Consider the following 24,700-nt stretch of genomic DNA (forward strand, 5'->3'; position numbering starts at 1 on the left):
CGGCATGTCGCGCCGCTGTATGACAACGGAACTGCTGAGGCTGGGAGGAGTGGTCATTGAGAGCAGATCGGCTGAGAACGACCTGGGGGTCCTGATAGATGAGAAACTTAACGTGAGCCAGCAGTGCGCACTGGCAGCACGGAAAGCAAATGGGATCCTGGGCTCCATCAGGAGAGGGGTGGTCAGCAGGGATAGGGAGGTGATCGTCGCTCTCTACTCGGCTCTTGTGAGGCCCCATCTGGAGTACTGTGTCCAGGTGTGTAGCCCTCAGTACAAGAAATACATGGAGATTTTGGAAAGGGTCCAGAGGAGGGCCACGAAGATGATCAGGGGGCTGGAGCACCTCCCCTATGAGGACAGGCTGAGGGAGTTGGGTTTGTTCAGCCTGGAGAAGAGAAGGTTGCGAGGTGACCTCATTGCAGCCTTTCAGTACCTGAAGGGAACTTACTCCCAGGAGGGGAGTAAACTCTTCGAAAGGGCTGATAATAGCAGGACTAGGGGAAATGGTTTTAAGTTAAAAGAGGGAAGATTTAGGTTGGATGTTAGGGGGAAATTCTTCACTAGGAGAGTGGTTCGGCCCTGGAACAGGCTGCCCAGGGAGGTTGTGGATGCCCCGTCCTTGGAGGTGTTCAAGACCAGGTTGGACGGGGCCCTGGGCAACCTGATCTAGTAAAGGTGTATGTTTGGTGGCCCTGCCAGGCAGGGGGGTTGGAACTACATGATCCTTGAGGTCCCTTCCAACCCGGGACATTCTGTGATTCTGTGAATGGAACGCGCTGTGTCTCTGTGCATGTGCATGGATGGCAAAGCAGGATGCGGCTGTCTCGCAGTACAGCCGAGGAAGGGCCGTGCTCATCCATAGGGCGGTGTGATGCTGTGATGGAACGTGCTGACACCGCGCTCTGCTCCCAAAGGCTTCAGAGTCACCGGCATGAAAGATCAGGCCACCATCCGAGCACCTTTTCTATATCAAATCAACCGCGATACATAGCATCCACACAACGTTCAGCCAAGCTTCCACGCGTGGCACAGTCTATTTAAGCGCTGTGATACAGCCGGTTCAGGACTCAAACACCGAACAAACCCCTCACGAACCACGCACGGCACTGCGCCCGCACCGCGCATGCGCACAACGCCGGCCTCAGCCACAACGGCGCCGCCATAGGCCACGCCCCCTATAGGCCACGCCCCTCATAGGCCCCGCCCTGCGCCGGCGCGCGAGGGTTCCGGCGGGCGGCCGTTATAGCGGCCGGCAACCATGATCACTTCCGGTAGGTCAGAGGGCAGGCAGCCGGCGGCCGTGTTGAGGCGTTGGCTGCGGGGCAGCGCGAGGGAGCGGCGGGACGAGCGGGCGGGAGGGAGGAAGGGCGGAACCCGGCGGGCAGGGCCGCGCCGCTGGGACCGCGGGGCCGAAGCGGGGCCCGTCGGGCGGCCGCGCCCCGGCATGCACAGCGAGCGGATGCGCCGCCATCTTTAGGCTCCCTTCCCCGCCTGGAGTGACAATAACAAGCACCGGGCCCGGCCGCCCCGGCAGCGCCCCGGCAGCGGAGAGGGGCGGGCGGGAGCCCTGCGGAGGAGCGGGCGGCGGGGGCCGCGCTGAGGGCGCTGAGGCCGGGGCGCTGTTGGCCCCGCTCGGCCGAGCAGAGGTGGCGGGGCGGCGGGGAACCGCTGGGGCCGGAGAACGGCGCTGAGAAGAGCCCGAGGGTGGACGGAGGTGGGGGAGGAAGCGCTGCTTTGAGGGCGGGAGACGGAGGAGAGCCGCGAAGAGAAACGGAGTCACAAAGAGAAGGAGATCCGGTGTTTCCTCCGAGGGATAAGAAGGAGAAGGAGGGGGAATACCGAGGGACTGTGTCGATAAGGAGAGAGGAGTTAAAAGACTCCGCTGAGAGACGCCACCGGAGGCTGACGGAAGAGCTCTGTCCTCTTTGTCGCGCTGCCAGGATTTGATGCCCGTCAGCCTGCTCATTTCTGTGTGTTCATGTTTCCCACAGGTTTCTCTTCCCCCAACCCCTCCACTGCAGCTCAGGAGGTCAGGCCCGCCACTGATGGTAGTAGCGGCAGCAGCTCCTCCTGCAAGAAGAGAAAGTTAAATAATAGCAACTCTGAAAGAGAGGAATTCGATTCCATTTCCTCCTGCTCGTCATCTCCTTCCAAAAACAACTCCTCCTCGTCTTCTTTAGTCATCACCGCCTCTTCGTGCTCCTCCTCGGGGGTCGCCTCCTCCAACCATCACCTCCAGAAGAAGCTGCGCTTTGAGGACTCCTTGGATTTTATCGGACTCGATGTGAAGATGGCTGAAGAGTCTTCTTCCTCCTCCTCTCCCGCTGCCTCTTCTCAACAGCAGCACCAACAGCAGCTCAAAAATAAAAGCCTTTTAATTTCTTCAGTGGCCGTAGGGCACCATGCCAACGGCCTGACCAAAGCTGCCTCCTCTACTGTGTCCAGTTTCGCCAACAGTAAACCTGGCTCCGCTAAGAAATTAGTGATCAAGAACTTTAAAGGTAACAGACCATAATTCCTCACAATCTCTGCGGAGCTGCCGCTCAACTCTGTGTTTTGTTTTCAACATGAAAACCTGGTTGGCTTTCAAATAGCTCCAGGTTTTACAGGAAATGCTTTTTTGTGGTAAACATTCTTAGACTTATGTAAAGGGGGGTTATGTTGATGATGCGTCCTTGCCCGATCACGTGCACATCTGAGCCAGACTTCCCTGCTTGGGCTTATTGTTCTGACTGCATTCACTCTGTTGAGGAGAAGGCCCTTTCTAGTATCTTGAAGGAAACATTTTACTGCCTAAGTGTGTAAATCACCTTTGATCAAACTTCTGAGGTTTGAAAGCACTTTTCCAGTAACCCAGACTCAGGGTATACAGTATATTTTAGCCTTGTTTATGGTAAGTCTTTGCAAAGTATCCTTAAAAAAAAAAAAGACTTGAATCTCCATGTCTTGCCCACGTGTATTTTGTCTGTTTGTAGGTTAATCCGCTTGTGCTTAGTTTTAAATGTTGAAACTAAGGTGATTATCCAGCTCTTAAGGCGGATTTCCTTTCTGCTTCTCCTACTTGACTTCAGAGTAGGTAGTTCAGACTTTTGCAGGTTATTTTTCTTGCAGTATCATCACTGCTGTGCTTATTGCTTAATTTTTTAGCATCTTTTCTACTTTAATATGCTCTTCCTTTTTTTTTTTTCTTTTCAAATTTACATTGTTTTGTAGTTTCTCAACCAACATGGTGGAGCTTTTCCAATGTTGTTACTTGAGATCAACTGAAGCAGGGAAATGAAGCTTTCTGATGTGAATTCAGCATGATATTCTAATGAACAAAATTGAACTAGGTGAAGGCAGCGATCCTAGCTAAAATTCTGTAGTTTTTATCCTAAAAAACGTCTGAGAATTGTGAGATTTTCTTGTTAGTCCATTCTTCCCTTTCAAAGTAATTCAAGAACTTACTTTCCTGAGTGGTTTTGTTTTTCTTCTTATGTTTGGGTGGGAGAAGAGAGGGCTTAAAGGTCTGACAGAGATTAAAACGTATTTCTAAAGAGGCGGTTGATACAAATGTGCTGTAGAGATAGCACAGAAGGTGAGGATTAAGGATTACCTGAGCCACTGTAATGTTCCAGTGTGACTTTTTGCTTTAAGGACTACTTAATTCTCAAGAATGTTCCCAGTCTGTTTCCCGTGCTGCCATGTCACCATCTGTTAATTTGGTTGCCTTAAAACCTTGTACTTAGGGTGCATGATGGCAAGAAATAAATGCTGCCACTGCATGTACTTTGTTATTTTTAAGAGAAGGCAACTTTTCACATTGAAAATATTAACTACATGCCAGGGATGACATGGAGCTGCAATCATCATTGCTTATAAATTGCTCTTGGAATCACTTCCTTAAAAAGAATGTCTTGAGAATCTGCATCTCTGGTTTTTATTTATGCTCATATGCCAAGATGACTAATAATCGTAGTGTGCTTTTGTCTGCGATAGCAATACACGTCCTTTACATCTTCCTAAGATTCAGTATGTTGCTATTTACTCCTGTATGTCGTATTCATTGCAGGCTAGTGGAAATGAGCAAGTCCCAGTTGTAGCGAGTTGTCTCTGTACGGTACAGTCAGTGTTGGGATATTGCCATTACTGTAGGGAAATGTTTGGGAGGGGGAAGTAAACAGAAGAAGGATTATTTTTTTTTATCCCCAAGAGAAATGATAAAGCTTTGAGGTGTTTGGTGGGGTTTGTTGTTGTTGCTGTTGGTTTTTACCTTTAAGTTTGCAAAGTCCATTAGAGTGCAGTCAACTTCACTTGTTGGTGACAAGGATATGCATCTGACTTCCCGATTTTTCTCCTTTTCCCATCTCCATTTGGGAAATTCTATGACCCAGCAGAAGGGGTCATTTGAGTGAGCTTGAGAACACATCATTTTAAAGCAGTCTTGGTTTTCTGAGGATGTGACATGGGTGATCTTTTTCATGCTGTGGTAATTGCTTTGGTCTTGTTGTGGGCACTGCGTAGCAGAGCCTCTGGAAAATCTGCAAACACTTGAGCTATACGAGCATTAGAAGAGGCCTTAACTCTACAAATATCCTCTGGCCAAACCCAAGAGAAACATAAATAGATTAGTTAGAAATCCAGAGATTTTTCCTCGTGACCATAAAGCCTGTATTAAACTAAGTATTTCTATGCACATTACTTGGGAGTTTCTTTCCAAATATTAACGCAGAGTTGAAATTATATATTTAATTAGAAATATGCTGTGCACGACTCCGTATCCCTTAATCCATCATTTTCAGCTTTTGTTGCTTTGATTGATTATTTTTTCCCCCTCTATTAGCTGTGCTGTTCTGGTACTAGAAGGGCTTGTAATGAAAATGCAGAACAGTCTTCTTGGGTTTTAGTGCTCCCCTCGCTGAGCTGCATAAACATGTTATTTAGAATGTTTTCTATTAGTATTTTTCAATACAATCACAGTCTCTTAGGGCTGCTGATGTTGTCATGTGTACATGAAGAGCAGTGCTGAATTTTTAGTGTGTTACTATTTCAAATGTAAGAAACTGCTTTTGCCTCATTGCTTTCTTTTCACATGTGAAGTATAACTCAGAACATCAACGTATACATTCTCCTCTCTGAGTTACTTTTGTAAAAGGTAAAATCTTTTGCTCTTACTAAACGCTTCCTCAAACTCTTTAAAATAATTTCTTTTTCAAGATAAACCCAAATTGCCTGAAAACTACACAGATGAAACCTGGCAAAAACTGAAAGAAGCTGTAGAAGCAATCCAGAACAGTACTTCCATTAAGTACAACTTAGAGGAGCTCTATCAGGTAAGTGCTTTAAGTACACTTAAGTACAAGTGTTGAGGTGAGGGATTTTCTCGGTGGTTTAGGGTTTTTTTTTTTGGTGTCTTTTCCTGTTGTTTGATCTTACAGCAATGGTAGGAACGTGACGTTCTGTTGACAAATAAGGCAAGTAGCTGTATTTGGGTTTTCTGGTGTGTGGCTGCTAAAGGAGAAATATGAAAGTCCTAAAATGGTGGTATTTAAGTAAGAAAAGGATTACTGACAGTTCTGATTGAGGCTCATAGGTAATTAATTTGAAAACCACCATTTTTTGTTTGCCTTTCTAAAAGTAAATATAATACTGTCTTGGTTCGGTTTGTCTGTAATTGCTTGTCATTCAGCATTATTTCTAACTGAGAACTAACATCTGTTTGTTTCCTGCAACAGCTCTGACTATTTTGCCCTAAACCTTTCAGGAAGTGATTGGTCTTAAGCTGCATCTCGTAACGTTTTATTTATAAACTTTTCTTTTTGAGTTAATGTGATAGGGAGTCGACTTTTCCTCCTTACTTACTCTGAACTTAAGGTTTTAGTGGCATTACTACTTAAGCTAGGTATAGGGAAGCACTCTCATTATTTTGAAAGGTTTTATTACAGTGTTGGTTGTTCTCTGTTTCTGTATCTGTTGTTCAGTTCATCTGTTTTTGAGTTTGTTCTTCCTCATTCCCTCCCTCCCCTTCTTGCTAAATATTGTTTTAGATTTGCCTGGTTTCTGTGAAAAGCTGGGGGCAGAAATGCAGTTTGCAGAAGGTTTGGGATCAGATCAAGGGGAAAAATAAGTTATTTTCCTTGTGAAACCTGGATCTTCCCAGGCCAAGTTCCTTGGTCTGGTGCATTTTTAAGGTTATGACAATTTTTTATAATGCTCAGTGGTGAAACTAATGGCAAAGTACAGACCACCAGATTAGTTCATATCTAAAATAACATGCTCTAGACTGAACAACAGAGCAAATAAGTGCACTGTATTCATAATGGCTTAAAGATGCAAGGTTGTTAATACAACTTTGTATTGTGCTATGAAGTTGCCACTTAAATTCCTGCTGCTTTTTCTCACAGCCTTCGTTTTTGATGACACTTGTGCTAACAAAAAAGGATAAGATTATTCTTTTAAATCTGTTTTAACATCGTAATGATGTAGATACATTTTAAGAAAATAGAGAAATCATACTTGATTGCACACTCATTTTTATAAATATAAAAGTGTTGTGATTTAAAATGATTGGGAATCACTGTTGTTTTTAGTGCATACTGATGTCATTTCTGAATAACTGTTTGGTAAATGGATCTGATTCCAAATGTGCCTTGGCAGACACTATCCAAGCATAGAGGAAGTTGCAGGAGTCTGCAGAAGTTGTTGCAGCACATATCAAAATAGGATGCCTTTTTTAATGGAGTTGTTTAGTTTCACTCTTGTCTGTGTTGGAAAAACTTGCTGAGCAGACACTGAAGTTTTGTTAGTTTGTGGCTGTTAGTTTTGCACTTACTCTATTCCCCCTCCAAGAGGAGAGAGAACACAGTTGTGAGAGGCTGAAATTCTGTGCGATTGACTGCAGCTTTATGGGAACAATTCTTCTGTTAATACCAGAAAGTAAAGATCTCGATCTTTGGTACCTTATCTATAATTACTTTTTTTCCCCTTAATTAATCACAGTACATCTGGGAAGTTCTGAGGTTCCCTTGTCAGAGCAGTGCTTGTTTTGTCCCTGCTTTCCCTAACACGAACCCTAGTTTGGATGCTTTAATTAAAAGACTAGAATTCATCTTGAACATGGATTCAGATGTTTTGACCATCTGTAAGACACCGATGTCTTCACGAAATGTTTTAATTTGGCAATTCAGAATAAAACCACCTGATGAATTACAGCTTCTAAAGTTATCAGGAATTCCTTAGATAGAATTATGTCTTGTAAGTCTAGCAATAAAATTGGCAGTAGCATTGCAGCAGCGTTGTGCTTCGTGGAGCAGATTTGGTAACGCTTTTATCTGTGCGCTTAGGAAGTTTGTCTTCTTAAAAATCATCATCATAATGCCAGTAAGTTGGGCAGAATTCACAGATTATAAATATTGTTGTGGTTGTTACCAGCAAAGGTGCAGCAGCTTTGTATTTGGTATTCAAGCACATGCCTTCTGTTTAAGATTTTGGGATTTCTGATGCACAAATGGGAAAGCACAGCTTTTATATGAATGATGTATAGAAGCAAGCACATGCTCATATGTGCTAATAGGTGTGTCTTTCTGCCTGCAGTGAAAAAGCCAAGTTTTATAAGGACTTGTGGCAGTGTGGTTAAATAGCACTTGGGTTGATAGGCAGCAGTGAGGAGGATGTTCAGCTGAAGTGGCTGAGCTGAGCTCTCAGCTGCTGGTGAAGTACGGTGAAATAGCTGCAGGGGTCAGAGTGCTGCTTAGAAGTGAGGCTGGCAGGGCTATGCGGGCAGCTAGCAAATCAGGAACATCCATCTTTCTTGCTCTTTGTTGTCTCCTCCAAAATAAGTGAGAGAAGTAGTAGTCTGCTTACTGCACTCGATGGAACTTTATCAGTCTCTTTAAATTTGGTGTTTTCAATCATTGTTTTCTTCTGAAATCAAAGTAGCCATTAAACAGCAGCAGATCTTGGGAATTAATGTTGAGCCTACCCCTATGGGTGGTACAGCACGATAGAGTTGATTGTCCTTCACAACCTACTCTGAAATGTAATCTGGAATGTGTTCTTATTGTATTGTTGTGTTTGTTTGGGATTCCTTCCATGTTAAGAGTTAAATTTATTGCTGTTTACAAATACTAAGATCTGTGTATTTTGACAATTTCTGTCTTTTCTAATAATCCGAACTCAGATGTCACATACCTGGCTCATATTTCTGTACATTGGTGCTTAGAAGATGCTGGCTCAGCTTTAATTGTCACGCTTACTCTTGCTCTACCTGTTTCTTTCTGTCGAGCTTATGCAAGTTTGATTTTCCTGTTGGCAGTGTTGGCTGGTTTTTATTTTGTTCCAGCTTTGCTGTGTCACAGAGCCCATATTTACTGACTGCACTTGTGCTGCCTACATCAAGAAGTGCTGTGTACCCCAGGAGTGATTACCAGTTTAACTGCTTTGATTATTGCTGTGCTTGTAATGGTGGCTGTTAGCAAGTATTTGAGGGGGCTTCAATGTGATGGAATAGGCGTGCTCTAATAAGACCTCATGTTTTAATCTGCTCAGGGCACAGCTCTCCTTTGTCTCTCAGTACAGTTGCAATGTCTTGTATCTCTAGTGTTTGGCATGAAGATGATGGACTCTGAGTGAGAAGCAGAAGAATCCCATGTCTTTTTTTTTCCTTGTAAAACCACATGTGAGAGCATAAACAGACTTCTTATAATTGCTTTCTCTTTATTTCAGGCTGTTGAAAATCTCTGCTCCTACAAGATTTCAGCAAACTTGTACAAACAATTGAGACAAATCTGTGAAGACCACATTAAAGCACAAATTCACCAGTTCAGAGAATATCCTTTTTAGCTGTTGACAAGCCAAAATGTTTTTACCTGCCAGTTTGTAGTGATGGATTTCTCTAAGTAGTTCATGACACTGAACTATGGTGAGCTGAATTCCTGGTTTTTGCATAGTTGGTTCTAAAGGTGCTTTTGTACGACCTCGTGAAGACCAATTCTGGTTCCTTTGTAACCATCTGCAAACTTGTTGAGAAAGTTTCATTAGTTCTTAAGAAACATTTTGACATTTTATAGAAGTTCAGATTAGACTTCAGAGTAAGACTTGAAAGACCGTTCATTGTATCACATGCTGAAATTGCCTCGTTCAGGTAAATAGGAAAGTTGGAGCAACTAGTTCCTGTCTTGTTTGAAAAGTCCTTCTGGTCTGGGGAGGTACGATGGTAATGGTTCTGGGGATCAAATTATGCTTCATCTGGAGAAGTCTGGAGTTGCATCAGAGTGAGATCCTGTTAAGTGGGTTTTGATTGCTACCTGAATTATGCTGCAAGCTGAATTTTGAGGACAAATTTTATCTCCTGATGTTACCTGTTAATGTGAACAGAAGTTACTGTACCTGTATTGTAGTAGTGGGGTCTTATATAGGAAGGCTGCTCTAAAGGTAATGCCTCCTATTTTATGATGTTGATGGAATGGCAATAGAGGCCGAACCTTCCCACCAGTGTCCCATTATGTTGTGTGGCCATGTGACAGATAACAGCAGAGGGATACTCTGGCAGAATGGCACCTGACATGGGACTGTGTAAGGAGCAAAGGGCTGGAACTTAATTCTTAATTCTTTCACGCAGTAAGAATGCACACATTGACATTCATTGACACTTGGTGATCATGGATGGATATCAGATAGTAGATGTGAGCACAGTGAGGGCTGGTGCGGATAGTTATGAGAGTGGCATGCAGGCTTCTGTTCATGGCTGGTGCAAATGCAGAGCTAGTGGTGGTGGTGACTGTTGAAAAACAGTGTTTTGTGGCTGTGACTTTGCTCTATTGTGCTCTATCGGCTAGTGTTACTGTGCCCCTTCTGGTTGTTTCTGTGGAAATAAATAGGAGGCGTTACTTTTGGAGCAACTTGTGTATGTTGTGCATTACTGGGGTCTCAAGTGTATGGGTTTTCAGTGTTCTCTACATATGTCCTCACCAAGATGTGACACTGGACAAAACATTCAAAGTTAGAGTTGTTGGGGTTTATCATTACTGAAAATAGTATGTCTGTACTATGGCCTGCATTGGGAATTAACGACTTGAAAGAAATTAGGTGGTTCTACTTGGTACTAGATGAGTTGTGTTGTTAAGTGGTTTTTTTTTTGTTTGTTTTTTTAATTAAATTCAATGCTAATGCAATCTGATAATCATAATTTTCTTAATGATTTCTTCATGGATTCATTGGATAGTGTTCTTTTTCTAAAGAAAATAGACAAATGTTGGCAAGATCACTGCAGACAAATGGTAAGTTTTTTTTCTTTGTGAAGAAACGCAGTTTACTAGTCCAGCTGATGCTTTACTTAATTCTGTTCCTTTACCAAGGAGACGTGCTTCTGAGACATTGCCTTATATTTTGATAAGGCTTCTTTGTGAAATACATAGTATCTAGTATATTAGAAATAGAGACTTGAAAATATGGTGGTGTATTTCTTTATGTGGTGTGACATTGGAGCAGGTGCCTATTATGAAAGAAGCTATTTTTCTTTTCCGGGGGAGGATGCACAATGTCACATTGAATGTCCCTCTGGGATTGGCAACGTGCTTGAAACTTCACTTGGGGAATTCTTTGTTGTTGTCATTGAGCATAATTTGTTTTGCTCTTCAGTTTCAAGAGTGAAATAATTGTGACTCTTTTAATTTCTTCTCATCCCAGATTATGATTAGAAGTATTTTTTTGTTCTTGGACCGAACTTACGTACTTCAGAATTCGATGCTGCCATCTATTTGGTAAGGTCAAAAAGAATAACATAATGAGGGGGTTATTTAAATTATCACTTGTCTGGCAAAGTACTTTCCACTGACCTGTAAATTAGATGGTGAATATGTACCTCCTTCTTGCATTTTTAATATCCTTACCGTGAATTGCAGATTCTTTTAGAATAACTAGAAAATAATAGAAAATAATAGAAAGTCTAAGCTAAGTAGATACCAGCATCCAGTTTGCACAATAAAAAGGAAAAGGTATGTTCAGCAACTGAAGTGCTAGGGTTTGGCTTGTCTGGTTATTGCTTCTTACGTGTTTAGTATTCTTTGAATGTTTTGGAAGGCAAAAAGTTACCTAAAATAAGAACAAATTATTCTTCCTCTCTTATTCTGGTAATTGAGCAAATGCCCTTCGATGCCATTACCATACTGTGTTTGGCTCTTGATTAGGAGCTAAACTATGCGAATTACTTTGCCACAGAATAAAAGAATGATGAATAAAAGTGTTCAGAATCGCATTTCCAAATTCATGGAACATTTGACCTGCCATGCCTAAAGCTGTGATCTTTTGTCTTTCAACTCAATGAGTTCTTCTGAGAGCTGCTGAAGAGAAATAAAGGTTAGGAAGTGATGGACAAAAAGGAATATTGCCCAGCAGCTTAAGTATGGGAGTGAGGCCCAGAATAATATTCTCCTTTCCTTGTGGAGGCTGCTGTTCAAACAGCTTTCTGTCATCTGCCAAGTAAAAATGAAAGTGCTGCAAAAGTTCAGTGATTATTTAGGAAAAATGTGTGCATTGGTCTTCAAAATCGGAAGTTTATTGCTGGTGTGTTATCATTGTTTATTTTAGTATGTATGTGTTTATCCATCTTAAGTGATTAGGGGGCAGAGGAATGAGGGATTTGGAGAAAGCTATTGGGCTCTATTAGATCTAGGTCATGTTTTATTCATGAATTATTTAGAAGTGATTCTTAATTAAATTTTTATTTTCTTTTAGGGATATGGGGCTAGAATTGTTCAGGACTCATATAATCAGTGATCAGAAGGTTCAGAACAAAACTATAGATGGCATTCTTCTGCTGATTGAGAGGGAAAGAAATGGTGAGGCTATTGATAGGAGCTTATTGCGAAGCCTTCTAAGCATGCTTTCTGACTTGCAGGTGAGTACTGTGTTAAATTTAAATCAATAAATTCTTATTTAGTGTTTAGTAAGTTTTACCATGGATTGTTGTGTTGTTTCTCTAGATTTATCAAGATTCTTTTGAGCACAGATTCTTGGAAGAGACGAACCGTCTGTATGCAGCAGAAGGACAGAGGCTTATGCAGGAACGCGAGGTATTTTGAATGCTTAATGATATTTTGTTATACCTAATAATTGTGTTTTTCAAGGAGAGGAATTGTTCTGCTGCGTTACTTAGTATGTCGGGTATAATGTGCCTTGTATGTTTTATCATAGTCTGAAAAACTAATTTGCTTGGAGTTGCCTTCAGTATGCTGTTGATTGCCCCTTAGAACTGGATCTGTTGCTGCTGTCAGCCGATATTACCAAGTTATTCCTGTCTTGATTTTTTAAAATATACAAAACTATGCTGGTGTTTTCAGGTTCCAGAATATCTTCACCATGTCAACAAGCGCTTGGAAGAAGAAGCAGATAGGATAATCACTTACTTGGATCAGAGCACGCAGTAAGTGCAATCGTTCTTTGCTTGGTTTGACTCTTCTATTGATGGCCATCAATTTGTTTCAGTTATTGACTGACTATCAAATGCTTTTTGTTCTCCAAAATTTCTTGGTTATGATGAAAACTGTCTTGATTGACAGATCTGATACTCTTTTTTTCCTAAGCCACTATTAATTTTTACTTAAATATAGTTGGATATCTGCTTGGAGAATAAGAGGCTGCCACTCCCAGTCTAAGTGTCTTCTTGAAATGCAAATTATCAGCTATAATCTTACCTGAAAAGCATAGAACCAATTGATTTGAGGGAGTTCTCAGTAAAAGAACTTTATGTTTACACAAGAAAATTTGCATCTTTATTATGGAGTGTGAGATACTGACTAATGTCACTCTTCAGTTTTTGAGGAAATCTTGTCCCTAAATGTAAACCAGGTGGAAGTAATCACTGTAGGGTAGGAGAAATGTCCTTGTAACATAAAACTGTGGTTGCTGTGGTCACCACTGTAATAAAACTATGAGCAATTATTAGCAACTTCTTCAACAGCTGGTTTCCAGTGAGGAAGGTGCTTTGCTGCTACCAACTTAATTTTTGATTTCTTACCTCCTTTAGCTGTTAAAAACTTGGGCTCATTTAGTGGCTTCTTTCTTCCACACAGTTATCAGTGGCTGCCTCCTTATTTTATTTGAATACCTCTTGGCTCTTGAGATGTCTTTATTTCCTACTCCTGAGACAGAACTCCCACAAAGCAGGAAAAGGTGTATTTTTTGATAGACTTCTCGCTCAGCTTCTTCGCTGGTGGAATCACTGTCCAGGTGCTTAGAGGTCACTGCATGCTTTTAATGTGAGAATTAATTCCTCAGTCAACAAACAGGGAAAAAAAAAGATGTTTACTGAGAAGGAAAAAGGATAAATATATATATTCCCATATATTCCCATTTTAGGTTCTTGGCCACAGATAATAAAAGCACTCCTGATGGCAAGTCTAGTTAACATCATCTCAAAAAATGGATTTGTCAGTACTGGAAAAAAAGTAATTCTAAATATTTTCTTCTATAGGAAGCCACTAATTGCTACTGTAGAAAAGCAACTTCTAGGTGAACATTTAACAGCCATTCTCCAGAAAGGTAATCTTTCCTCTTTATAGAAATGTTTCTAATTATTGTTTGGGGCTTTCAATTCTTGTAATGTACAATAAATAAATAAATGCAGACTCAGATGCTGGGGGAGGACAGAATCTTGCGTCATTCTCTAATGCTCTTTGCAACTCAGTTCATGAAATAGCTCTGACCACTTTGTGAGTTGACGTTTACTGTTTTTGTCAAGGCCACACTGATGGTTTTCAGATACACAGCAAAAACTAAATACATAAATAAACAGGGTTCTCTTCAGTGCAACATGTTAAGTATCATTTTGGAGATGAGAAGTAAGGGAATAGTCTTTGAATTATGGTTTTACCAGTATGGGGAGATACTGATTATTTGCCACTCATAGAATGCAACTTGTTTTAAAAATAAATAAATAAACTTGAGCTGCAAAGAACATTGCCACAGTTCTGCAGCAGTATCTGTGGAGTCAGAATGATCCTTTCTTACTCCGAGAGATGGTCTGGAGATAAATATGGCTTCGTCAAAAGTTGTGTAATGAAATAATCTCATTCTTGCTTGCCAGATTCTGGATGAAAGAGGTGTGTGAGTATGATTTTGCACATCTGGGGGAGATTCTTTGTTCAGAGGAATGTCAAGGGTTTAGTATTTAACCAGCTACTTTTCTTAGAGCCTTTCTGTTGAGTGTCAGGCCTTTTGCCAAAAACTTTAAAGTGGAAGGTAAAGCTATTTCTTGAAGCTGGTTGCCTTCAAACACCTGTAAATTGTCTGCTGGTATTACCAAGAAACCTTTCCTACTGATCAGTGGAGCAGAAACTCCTCAAATTTTAAGGGAATAGTAAAGCAGAAGTAAGCAAAAGTGGTGTCATCTGTTATGGGAAGTAGCCTAAGAATCAGCTTAAGTAGCCATTCTGCATTTCACTCTTTCTGTTAGCAGGATAGTTTTCCAAACCAGGGAGGGGGGGAAAGAAAAAAAAAAAATAGCCCATCCACTGACTAGTAAGAAATACTGGTTCTGAACAGGGTCTGTAGTTATAAGCTGTGCTGTCTTTGAATTACTGTAGGTTTTTAACTTCCACTAAAATTCTCTTACTTGCAGGTTTGAACCACCTTCTGGATGAAAACAGAATTCAAGACCTGTCCCTTCTGTATCAGTTATTCAGTCGTGTGAGAGGCGGAGTGCAGGTTCTCTTACAACACTGGATTGAGTACATAAAGGTATTGTTTTTAGAACTCTGTCAGTGGAATTTATACAGGGATACTTCAGTGATCTCTGGAAACTATTGTATCTCTGTAAGAATTAAACTGTGCTTGCTGATAAACATTTAATGTATGGCCTTTCAAACTCTAACTGGGTAAAGAACCGTAACTGTTCAAGTCATATTGCAGGAAATATCAACCGTTTACTTACCAAACTGTAACCAAATTAAGAGTTATTTTGTTTATGGCTAGCTGTGAGAGAGAACTATATTTAGCCATATGCTTTTTGATACTGATGGAGCACTTATCACCATTTTTGCTGTCAGAAAAAAAAAAAAGCTCTGAGTTTGTTAATTTGGTTTTGAATTGACTTACAAGTTCTGAGAATGATTATGGAGTAATTCATTTATGATGCTGTTTCTTCTGTTGTATTAGTGTGACTTAACGTGAATCTCAAAACCACAATATTACAGAGATAACTTAGGCTTTAGAAATGTTGTCATTTGCTGTTGTCATTCGTTGCTCAGGATACTTGAAAGATATGTTTTATTTTGCAGGCATTTGGTAGCACCATAGTAATTAATCCAGAAAAAGACAAAACCATGGTCCAAGAACTGCTTGATTTTAAAGACAAGGTTGACCATATTATTGATGTTTGCTTTCTCAAGAATGAGAAGTTTGTAAACGCCATGAAAGAAGCCTTTGAAACATTCATTAACAAAAGACCAAATAAGCCAGCTGAACTCATAGGTATTTTGTTTCTATCTCTTCCCATGTGAGAATGTGCTGGGAGGGACAGGGGGAGTTGCCAGTGCAGCTGTGATGTGATGGAATTGTGTGTTGTGCCTTAACACATAATGCATCCTCACACTGTGGGATCTCTTGTGCTTTGTTATGCTGGTGAATTCTTTCAGAGGTTTACCATTAAGCTTTACAATTAATTGGCAAGGTTATAGAAAAGTAAAAGCTATTAGCACTTAGGTATTCTGTGCATTCATCACATGCGCAGAGCAGTTGAGGCTCCACATAGATATTTGTTTTTATGTTTTTGTGCATAAAAGTGGAGAGAGATGGCAATGCACTGTACTCGTTGTCTCCTTGGAAACAGCCTCTGTAGCTTACAAGAAAGGTTGCTTACATCTTCATGTGTTATGTGCATAACTCTCTGCAATTGGGAATATCTTAATGGTTTGCCTGGGTGATGCCTAATACTTGCTTTGGTACCTGTTGTGCTATTATGCTTGTGGCATGATGCTTTCTGCCCTTCTTTTTCACATGCTTACCAGACAATTGGAAGTTAGACTGTAGTCTGTTAGAAATTGGCTGGTGTAGCCAATACATTTAAATACTAGTTTATGTATCTTTTTTCTTTATCATTATCTTTACTATTACAGTCACGTTAACCTATAGCAGTATGGCTTTTTACACCAAGACTGTAATACAGAATTTCACGCATACGCAAAAATGTTATTTAACTCTATTAAAGTTAAGGCACAGTAATTGCTTATCTGAAAAGACATTAGACTTGAATGCTTTATAACTCTGTAGCATCTGTGATTAAAGCAACTTCAAAATTCTTTTAATTTCCAAAAGATTTAACGATATTAGTTATAAAAACAAAAACCATCAAGGTACTGTTTCATTGTGACACTGGGCGTGTGCTAAACTTGTTCTTTGATGTTCTTTTAGCTAAATATGTAGATTCAAAGCTCCGGGCAGGCAACAAAGAAGCCACTGATGAAGAACTTGAAAAAATGCTGGATAAAATTATGATCATATTTAGATTCATATATGGTAAGTGTTCTTTTTTATGTGGCTACAGTCAATCAGCAACATAAAGGTACAGCGAATTCACTTTTGCAGTCTTTCTGCATTTTTAAGTGTAGTGCTGTTTAGTGAGTTGAAATTCTCATGAGATCTCCAAATCTATTGAAATATTAATGTCAAGGTCCTTGTTGGTTTTACTGAGCTTTGAATTAGGCCTCTTAATAGCCTAAATGTTGATATAAAAGCTCCCAATGTTTTGTGATCACTGTCAAATTTCATCTCTTGCAGGAAAAGATGTGTTTGAGGCCTTCTATAAGAAAGATCTAGCAAAGAGACTATTAGTTGGGAAGAGTGCTTCAGTAGATGCTGAAAAGTCTATGCTTTCTAAACTCAAACATGGTAAATATCTGTGGTTCTTTCAGCTTTCTTTTGAAAACAGTCACTCTAATGGGACTTCTCAGAGGTACCGTTTATATTTTCCTCTCTATATGGCAGCAAAAATCTTTTGGTGATTTTGAGGAGAATCATTTGCTTTAAATTTAGTAACTGCAACAGTAATAGCCAAAACCCAACAGTTTGAAGCTTGTTCTATATTTTGCCTTGTGGGATAGAGTTGACATTGCATGCAGAGTTTATCAATGATATGTTCAGAGAACTTGAGGATGGCCTCTCTTATTATTTACTCCATATAAGGTCAGTAACGTGAAGCTGTGGGATAGCAGCTTTGTAGTCTGGTCTTCATTGGTTTAGAATGGAGTCTTTGGGTGGTAGGAGCAGGATTTTTACAACTCAGGGAGTTGTTCCACCACTGGTAGGGAGCTCATTAAGACTGGAATAAATGTGAGTGACAAATTGCTGGTGCAGTTTGAGGAAGAATGGTCTGTTTTCCATGTGGGGAAAAGAATGTGACTGCAAAGTAAATGCTACACTAAAACATCCCCACCCCCCCTCCGTTGTTTGTATCCTTATTATATTAATTCAATCCAGGTCTTATATTTAAGAACACTTGATGACATATGTCTTCCTGCTTCAATATACATTTTTATACATAGCATACTGATTTTGTAGTATTTTTAAAAAGTTATTTTTAAGAATGTATTTGTTTGTTTTTTTTAATATAGAATGTGGAGCTGCTTTCACAAGCAAACTTGAAGGAATGTTTAAAGATATAGAGCTTTCAAAAGACATAATGATACAATTTAAACAGGTACTGCTGGAAAGCCTGCCTTCATTTACTTGTTTTTTGAGTGAGGTATTCTCAAAAGGTCTAGTAAGAGATACAGAATGTCTTCAACTGTAAACATTTCTATTGTAATTTGAGTTAACCTCCTTTTGGATTATTCCACTTATCTGTAATGTAAGTGATCGCTTTCAAAGGGAGTGCCCAAATGTCTAATGGGGAAAGCAGTTCCTACTGCAAATCAGTGAGAGTTGAGTTCTTGTTTCTGTACTTCTTGAAAATGTCGCTGAATTTATTAGTGGTTTTCTTAACCAAACCAATAAAGCCGGAATGAAACTGGAAGAAGTTATTTTAAAAACAAGGGGAAAAAAAGAGGAGGGAAAATAAATGTAATGCAAAAAGAACTGTAAACTTAAAAACATTTTAATGCTAGTTAATATCACTGTATTCTGAAGGGACTGTCTCATAAGTTTAGTCATTTAAGCAGGTAACGATGCCTCTAGGACAATCCTTTTGGCCATTTTTATGGCAGTTCTATACTATTTTGATCATAAGCAAAGTTCAGCTTACTTTCCTCAATTCACATGTAACTAGATGCATCTTCACATCAGCCTGCTAAAGCACTCCTGTTACTATCGTCCTGTAAAGCACCTTTAGAGTATTAGAAAAGTGCTTTTTTTTTGTCTTCTCATTTTCTTCTAAATAACCTGCATTTTATGTAGCAAAGTTATCACTGGGTTATTGCGTTCTGTGCTCTCGTTGCACCTTCTCTGGCTAGATTTTCATTTCTGCTGAAAACACAGGTAATAAACATGGTTTTCTCTCAATGTGTTTCTTTCTGCAGTATATGCAAAATCAGAATGTACCTGGCAATATTGAACTAACAGTGAATATCTTGACAATGGGTTATTGGCCAACCTATGTGCCTATGGAGGTCCACCTGCCCCCAGAGGTAATGATTATGTATACACTATACCAAATAGCAACCTAACAGAACTGCACCTTGACATCATCTGCAAGTTGTCTTGATTGCAGAGCAGAGGGAAATGCTTTTAAAGTCAAAATGGTTTGGAATCATGGCTTTTTTTTTGTTTGTTTTTCCAATATTTTAGATGGTGAAACTGCAGGAGATTTTCAAAACCTTTTACTTAGGAAAACACAGTGGTAGGAAACTTCAGTGGCAATCAACTCTAGGACACTGTGTGCTAAAAGCAGAATTTAAAGAGGTGAGTTTCTTGTTTCTCCTATTCCTGTGGCTTTGCCAGACCCAAAAATGGGTGTACCATAGGAATATATAGAGATGCTTTTTGTTCTCGGATGGCAAACATAGGAGCGTTTTCATTAAGAACAAGTTTTGGAAGAACATAGCAATTTTTAGAGAGTTTCCAAGTATTTCCCTTTATTGTTTCTTCGTGGGCATGAATAAGTAACTTTTATTCTTTCATATTCTAAAATGAATAAGGAGCAACTGCTTCCTGTAAGTGAAATAATTTACATAGTTGATCCCCCCCCTAAAAACAGCCTAATGACGTCTGTTATTTCCTCTGTGATAGGGCAAAAAAGAACTTCAGGTCTCCTTGTTCCAGACACTAGTGCTGCTCATGTTTAACGAAGGAGAGGAGTTCAGTCTAGAGGAGATAAAGCAAGCCACTGGGATAGGTTGGTACTAAAAACACCAACTGCTTCAAGTGTGGTCTTGAGTGAAAGTACTAAACAACTTGTTTCTGCTTTAGAGGATGGAGAGCTGAGAAGGACGCTTCAGTCTCTGGCTTGTGGCAAAGCTAGAGTACTGACTAAGAGCCCCAAAGGAAAAGATGTGGAAGATGGTGATAAATTCACATGCAATGATGATTTCAGACATAAGCTGTTCAGGATAAAAATCAACCAAATTCAGATGAAAGAAACGGTATATTTTTTGTTGTTTTTTTTCCTAATACTGTAGGTTTTTTATTCTTGGGTTAAGTATCTTGTTGTTTGTCCATTTACAAGCTTTATTCCTCTCAGTTGTAATGTACATAATGGTATCTGTGTGAAGGATGCACGTATATTTTGGATGATAGCACAGACTTAATGGTGGAGACTGAAACATGAGCTTCTGTGCTAACTTAGATGTCGATCATCCTTGACATCTCTAAAGTTATTAGCAGAGGTTCTAAGTAGTGAACGTTCTGTTCATCCTTAATCATTCCCAGGAGCTTTACTGATTGTGATCATAGAAACAAATTAATTGTGAATTTGTTAGCCAATGTAAAATTTGTGCGAAGATTTGACTCCTGGGTACGACTTCTTAAGACAGAGGGCTTCCATATTTTGTAGGATTTATGTCCAGTATTTTATAGCAGACCTTTTAGTGTCTCACAATAAGATTTGTCTGAGATATGAAGAACGGATTTAACAGTTCTGGCGTTTTATTTGAAACTCTTTTTAAATGGATCCATCAGGTGGAGGAGCAGGCAAGCACTACAGAGAGAGTATTCCAGGACCGGCAATACCAGATCGATGCCGCTATCGTACGAATTATGAAGATGCGAAAGACACTGAGTCATAACTTGCTTGTGTCAGAGGTCTACAACCAGCTTAAATTCCCAGTAAAGGTGTAGTACTGATTTCTTTTGCTTTTAAAATGTATTGCCTTGATCCTTGACTTAATTTGGTTAATGCATAAATCGGTAACGAGTAAACGTACAGTGTTTTTATCCAGACAAATTGTGTTACCTAAAAAAATTATGGAATTGAATTGACATGTTGGTGTCTCAAAGTTAAAAAGTGGCCCACAGGTGTAATATGAGAGAGAATAGATTACTGTGAAGGAGTGCAAAGTGATTTTCCAAAAGACAGTGACATAATTTAGACAACGTAGATTCTATGCTTCTGTGATAACATCTGAACTTGGATATACTGTGCATTCTATCTAATTTTGTAACTTTCTCTTTAATTGCACATTGCAAGTTTAAGAAGCTTTGATGTGTTGAGAGATGTAAATTATAATTAGTTTCATCAATCAGCTCAGATTGCACGGGTATTTGGCTTAGGTAGAACTGAGAAGCATTGACTATGAAATAATAACACTGACATCTGCTTTAATTTACAGCCTGCTGACCTTAAGAAGAGGATCGAATCTCTCATTGACAGAGACTATATGGAGAGAGACAAAGACAACCCCAATCAGTACAACTATATTGCATAAACATATGTTGGCCTTTGTTTTACTGCACACTTGGTGTCATACGCAATTGCCAGTGGATAAACTAGCCTGTTAATCCCGTTAATTGACTTTTTATACTACCGATGACTGAATGAAAGCAGTGTAATGGAGGAGTATAGTAGAGTGGACTTCTTTCAGTGGTTAACATGCCCATTTAAAGAGTACTATTTACATTTTAAGAAGAATGCTGTTGAACTCTTTGCATGTTATTTAGTAAAGATGTGCAGGAAGCTGCAAGAAAGTATCTGGTCTTCGTAATTCCATTTGACTCTGGGTCTGAAGAGGAGAGTCCTTTGATATGACAGATGTCTTTCACACCTTTAAATGGAAACAGAAGGTTAATATAAGAAAATAGCCTTTAAAATGCTTAAACTGCATGCAAACTTTTAATTTACTGTACAGAATGCATTTCAGTTAGCAACATACCATTGGTTTGGATGGATACCCACACGAGGATTTTTCTCAAGGGAAGGGGAAATGGGGAATAAGCCAAGCTATGCTTACTGCTGATGTAGTGGAATACGTTCTTGGTTGCAGTTAAGGCAAAATGGTACCAATATAAAATGATTTATGAAAGTTTGTAGTGTGGGCATATATATACAAATATCATTCTTAAATAACTGCTACAACAAAACAAGTTCAGATTTGTATTTACATGGCTTGCCTGTAAGACTTAGTGTTCACCTTTGGGAATTTTAAGCATAAAACAGCCATAACAGAAACAAAAGTGACACTTTTTACTGGACATGGGTAGGAGGCCTTCACCTCTTGGCAGCAATACTCTACAAAAGAGAATCTATTTAAAGGTATTTATGAAAAGCCACAATGTTCTTGTGGCAATGCTATAAGAACAAAAACTACAAATCCATTTTAATACTTGTTTTGCTTTGCAACATTCTGAACTTGAACAAACCTCAAGGTTTAGACAGGGCACTTGCAAGACTGCCCTGCTTTGGATTGCTTTAACTTAAAGCTTTAAGAACTCAGCCCTAGATGTGGCAGGCCTCCGAGAACCCAGAAGCCTACCTCTCATACAGAAAGATAGTTAAGTAGTGCTGTAAGGCATCTAAAACATTGTGTTAGGTGACCAGAGAGCATTCTTTACACCTTGATAAGACACGGGAGAATAAGTCACTTGAATGTAGAGCTTTTTTTTCAACAGGTTGCATTTTTTTATTGCTGTAGCAGTATGGCAGGAATACATGGGGTAAAAAAATGTCAACAGAAAAGGTAACTCCTCTATGTAACAGTTCTTCCTTACAGCCAAGCTTAAGACCTACAATCAGCTGTGTTGCAGAGCACAATGAAAAACCTCATCTTTGTTCAGGCACTAACAGTCCTGGGGAATACCAGATATTTCCTGTAAGCAAGATGTTACTTTCTTTTTAGTGACAGTGTAACTTAGCGCTCTATGATCTCTAACTTTTTATCACTGTGATCCCACTTTCAGGGGCCTACATGTGAGAGAGGGTGTGTGTGTATGTGTGTGTTTTGTATCTGATGCGTCCCATCCTTAATGCTTTTTTGGTCCATTGTTTAATTCTGTATTTTCTTCAGCTGTGTATTTTCTCAGGCTTCTTTTGTACGCAGTCCTCAGTTGACAGATGGAACAGGTGGTTCTTTTTTCTCCTACTGAATTTACTTACTGTCACCCTGTAGTAACTGTAATACAGTTCTTTTACATGATCTGCAGAAAATCTGCCTTAACCATTGACCCTGTTACAGCATAACTACTGGCAGGCATCCAGGGCCACCATTGTCTCTGTAAGAAAAATATTAATAGAATTATTTGGTAAAAAGCTTGAAGATTGCTCCTGCAAACAGAGCCAAGTCTTTAAGCATTATTTCAAGTGGCGATCCTCTGGGGAGAGAAGATTGCCCCCTCCCCCAAAAAGAAAACCCTTCTGTGTTTTCCATTCAGCGTTCCTTTTTCTTGTGTTTTGTATTTTTAGCCAATAAAAGATTCCTTTTAAAATGGTATTTTGGAGAAGGAACAAACTCTGTGAGACAGGAATTGCTGCTGAACTGGTTCCCTTCGCTTGGTTCTAGCAAATCAATCAAACACCGTCACACATTAAAAATACCTATTCTGGTAAAATCCTCCCTCGTCGGATAAGCTTGTTGCAGTCAGTCAGGTTATGCAGACAGGTACAAGGGCCTATTTAATTTTTATCCCATCCACTTCAGTAACTTAAACACAGAAATTATTACATTAAAAATACCCTCAGCTCTCATAAGACTTTGGTGATCTGAGGCAGCCCCGAGCGGCAATCCAGTTAAAGCAACCCAAAGAGCAGACACTGAGAACACTGACTGGGCTGAGTAGAGGAGCAAGAGGGAGGGGAGAAGGCTTCTCATTCTTCATGGCTTTTCCCCATGAACTTATTCATCTCTTCTGCTGAGGTCTCACTCATTCCTTGTTCGTGACAAAGCTGCAGCCAAGGTTTATTGCCCGGCTGTACAACTCTGCATCCTCTTGCTGGGATCATGTGCCTGCCTATTGAGCCATATATATCTCTGTATGGGAAAAAACAAGTGGGTTTGGACCACTGCTCATTTGGCTATAACACAGCTCGTCTGTTTGGCCACACATTTTTAATCTTGACTCTTGCATGCAGTTTATAGCACCTCGTTCATAAGAAATTGCAGTTTATTCTTAGAAATATCTATTTTAAGGGTTTTTTTTTAATCTTTATACCCGTAAATGGAATATTTTTTTTTTCTTTTGTCTTGGCTGGTTTAAAAAGTGACCATTTTGTTTAAATGCTGTAATTGCAAATGTGTTGTAAACATCGTTTTGTTCTATAGTTTACACAAAGGTGCCAAAGTAAATAGTTAATAAAAAGGAAAAAGAACAAAAAAAAAAAACCCTAGCAAATTAAGTTGCTTTAGCTGTGCTTCATATTTTGGTCTCTGCTTTTTTTCTTATCAGTCAGTTGATTTTTTTTCCTAAGCATATCATTTGCCCTAAAGCTTTCTACATGTCCGAATACCACTTTGTTGGGTTGGTTTTTAGTGATTTCATACAGTAGGAAGAATATTTTCTTTGGGAAGTTACACTAAAATTGTAAGAGTACAGCAGCATTCAAAAATGTAATATACTTTTTGTATAACGATTCTTCAGAGTATGTCTGGAGCAGGAAGAAGAAAACAACTAACCCTGTTACTTCTCAGAAGCCTCTTCACTCGGCTACCGGAATATAAAGTTGTGCTTTTTTCACTGCATCAAAAAGTTAAAGAGTTTATGCAGACTTGCAAACAGGGCATGTGTCACCATTGCATCCGTTGATGCAAAGAGCAGCAAAACCTTTTTAATGTTTCATAACAAGTCTGATATGGGTACAGAGAGTCTTTCTTAAAGTTGGTAAATAATGTAAATACATGTCCTTTCAGAGAGTGAGTCTGTTATCTAGGTATTTTGTGTCATTTAATAAATATTAAACAGTTTTGTGTTGATAAACTCTCGTGTAAAACGCCTTCTTCCTCCAAACTGCTGTATGTCGGGCTTCTCGTGTTTGTGGCTTCTTTAAAACCTTCAGCTTGTGCTCTGCTAGCAAAATACCTGTTTGCTACCTGAATCCCAGTAGTTCCTTTTGCATTCGGTCATTAAAATCCCCATGAGTTTTCTAAGCAGCTTCCATTCCTGAATTATTTCCATTCTTTGCTTCTGGAGAAAGGGTTTGAAAGCACAGAGAGCTGCAAGAGAGTAACTTTCAAAGCTGTCTTCCTACATTCAGGGTAGCCTATGCCAATGCCATAACTAAAACTCTCTTACACTTAGGGCAGCTACATTATGCTTTTAGTTATGCTTAACTCCTTAAATCAGGTCTGTTCATCTGCTTGAGGCTCCT

At 39.7% G+C, this 24,700-nt stretch overlaps 1 protein-coding gene across 1 annotated transcript; it reads left to right on the top strand.

Annotated features, from left to right (window-relative positions):
- Positions 1-1,192: 1,192 nt before the first annotated feature.
- Positions 1,193-24,309, top strand: CUL4B (cullin 4B). Its single transcript, XM_015860725.1, has 21 exons — positions 1,193-1,271; positions 1,992-2,501; positions 5,197-5,312; positions 8,704-8,807; positions 10,187-10,256; positions 10,666-10,739; positions 11,713-11,875; positions 11,961-12,050; positions 12,318-12,400; positions 13,451-13,518; positions 14,597-14,715; positions 15,255-15,447; positions 16,387-16,491; positions 16,753-16,863; positions 17,586-17,671; positions 18,489-18,596; positions 18,757-18,870; positions 19,198-19,303; positions 19,378-19,550; positions 20,086-20,238; positions 20,736-24,309. Exons 1-21 carry the CDS (start codon positions 1,259-1,261, stop codon positions 20,829-20,831), a joined length of 2,655 nt encoding a protein of 884 aa, XP_015716211.1. The 5' UTR covers positions 1,193-1,258; the 3' UTR covers positions 20,832-24,309.
- Positions 24,310-24,700: the final 391 nt, after the last annotated feature.

This window comes from Coturnix japonica, chromosome 4, assembly GCF_001577835.2.
Source record: "Coturnix japonica isolate 7356 chromosome 4, Coturnix japonica 2.1, whole genome shotgun sequence".
Classification (NCBI taxonomy): domain Eukaryota; kingdom Metazoa; phylum Chordata; class Aves; order Galliformes; family Phasianidae; genus Coturnix; species Coturnix japonica.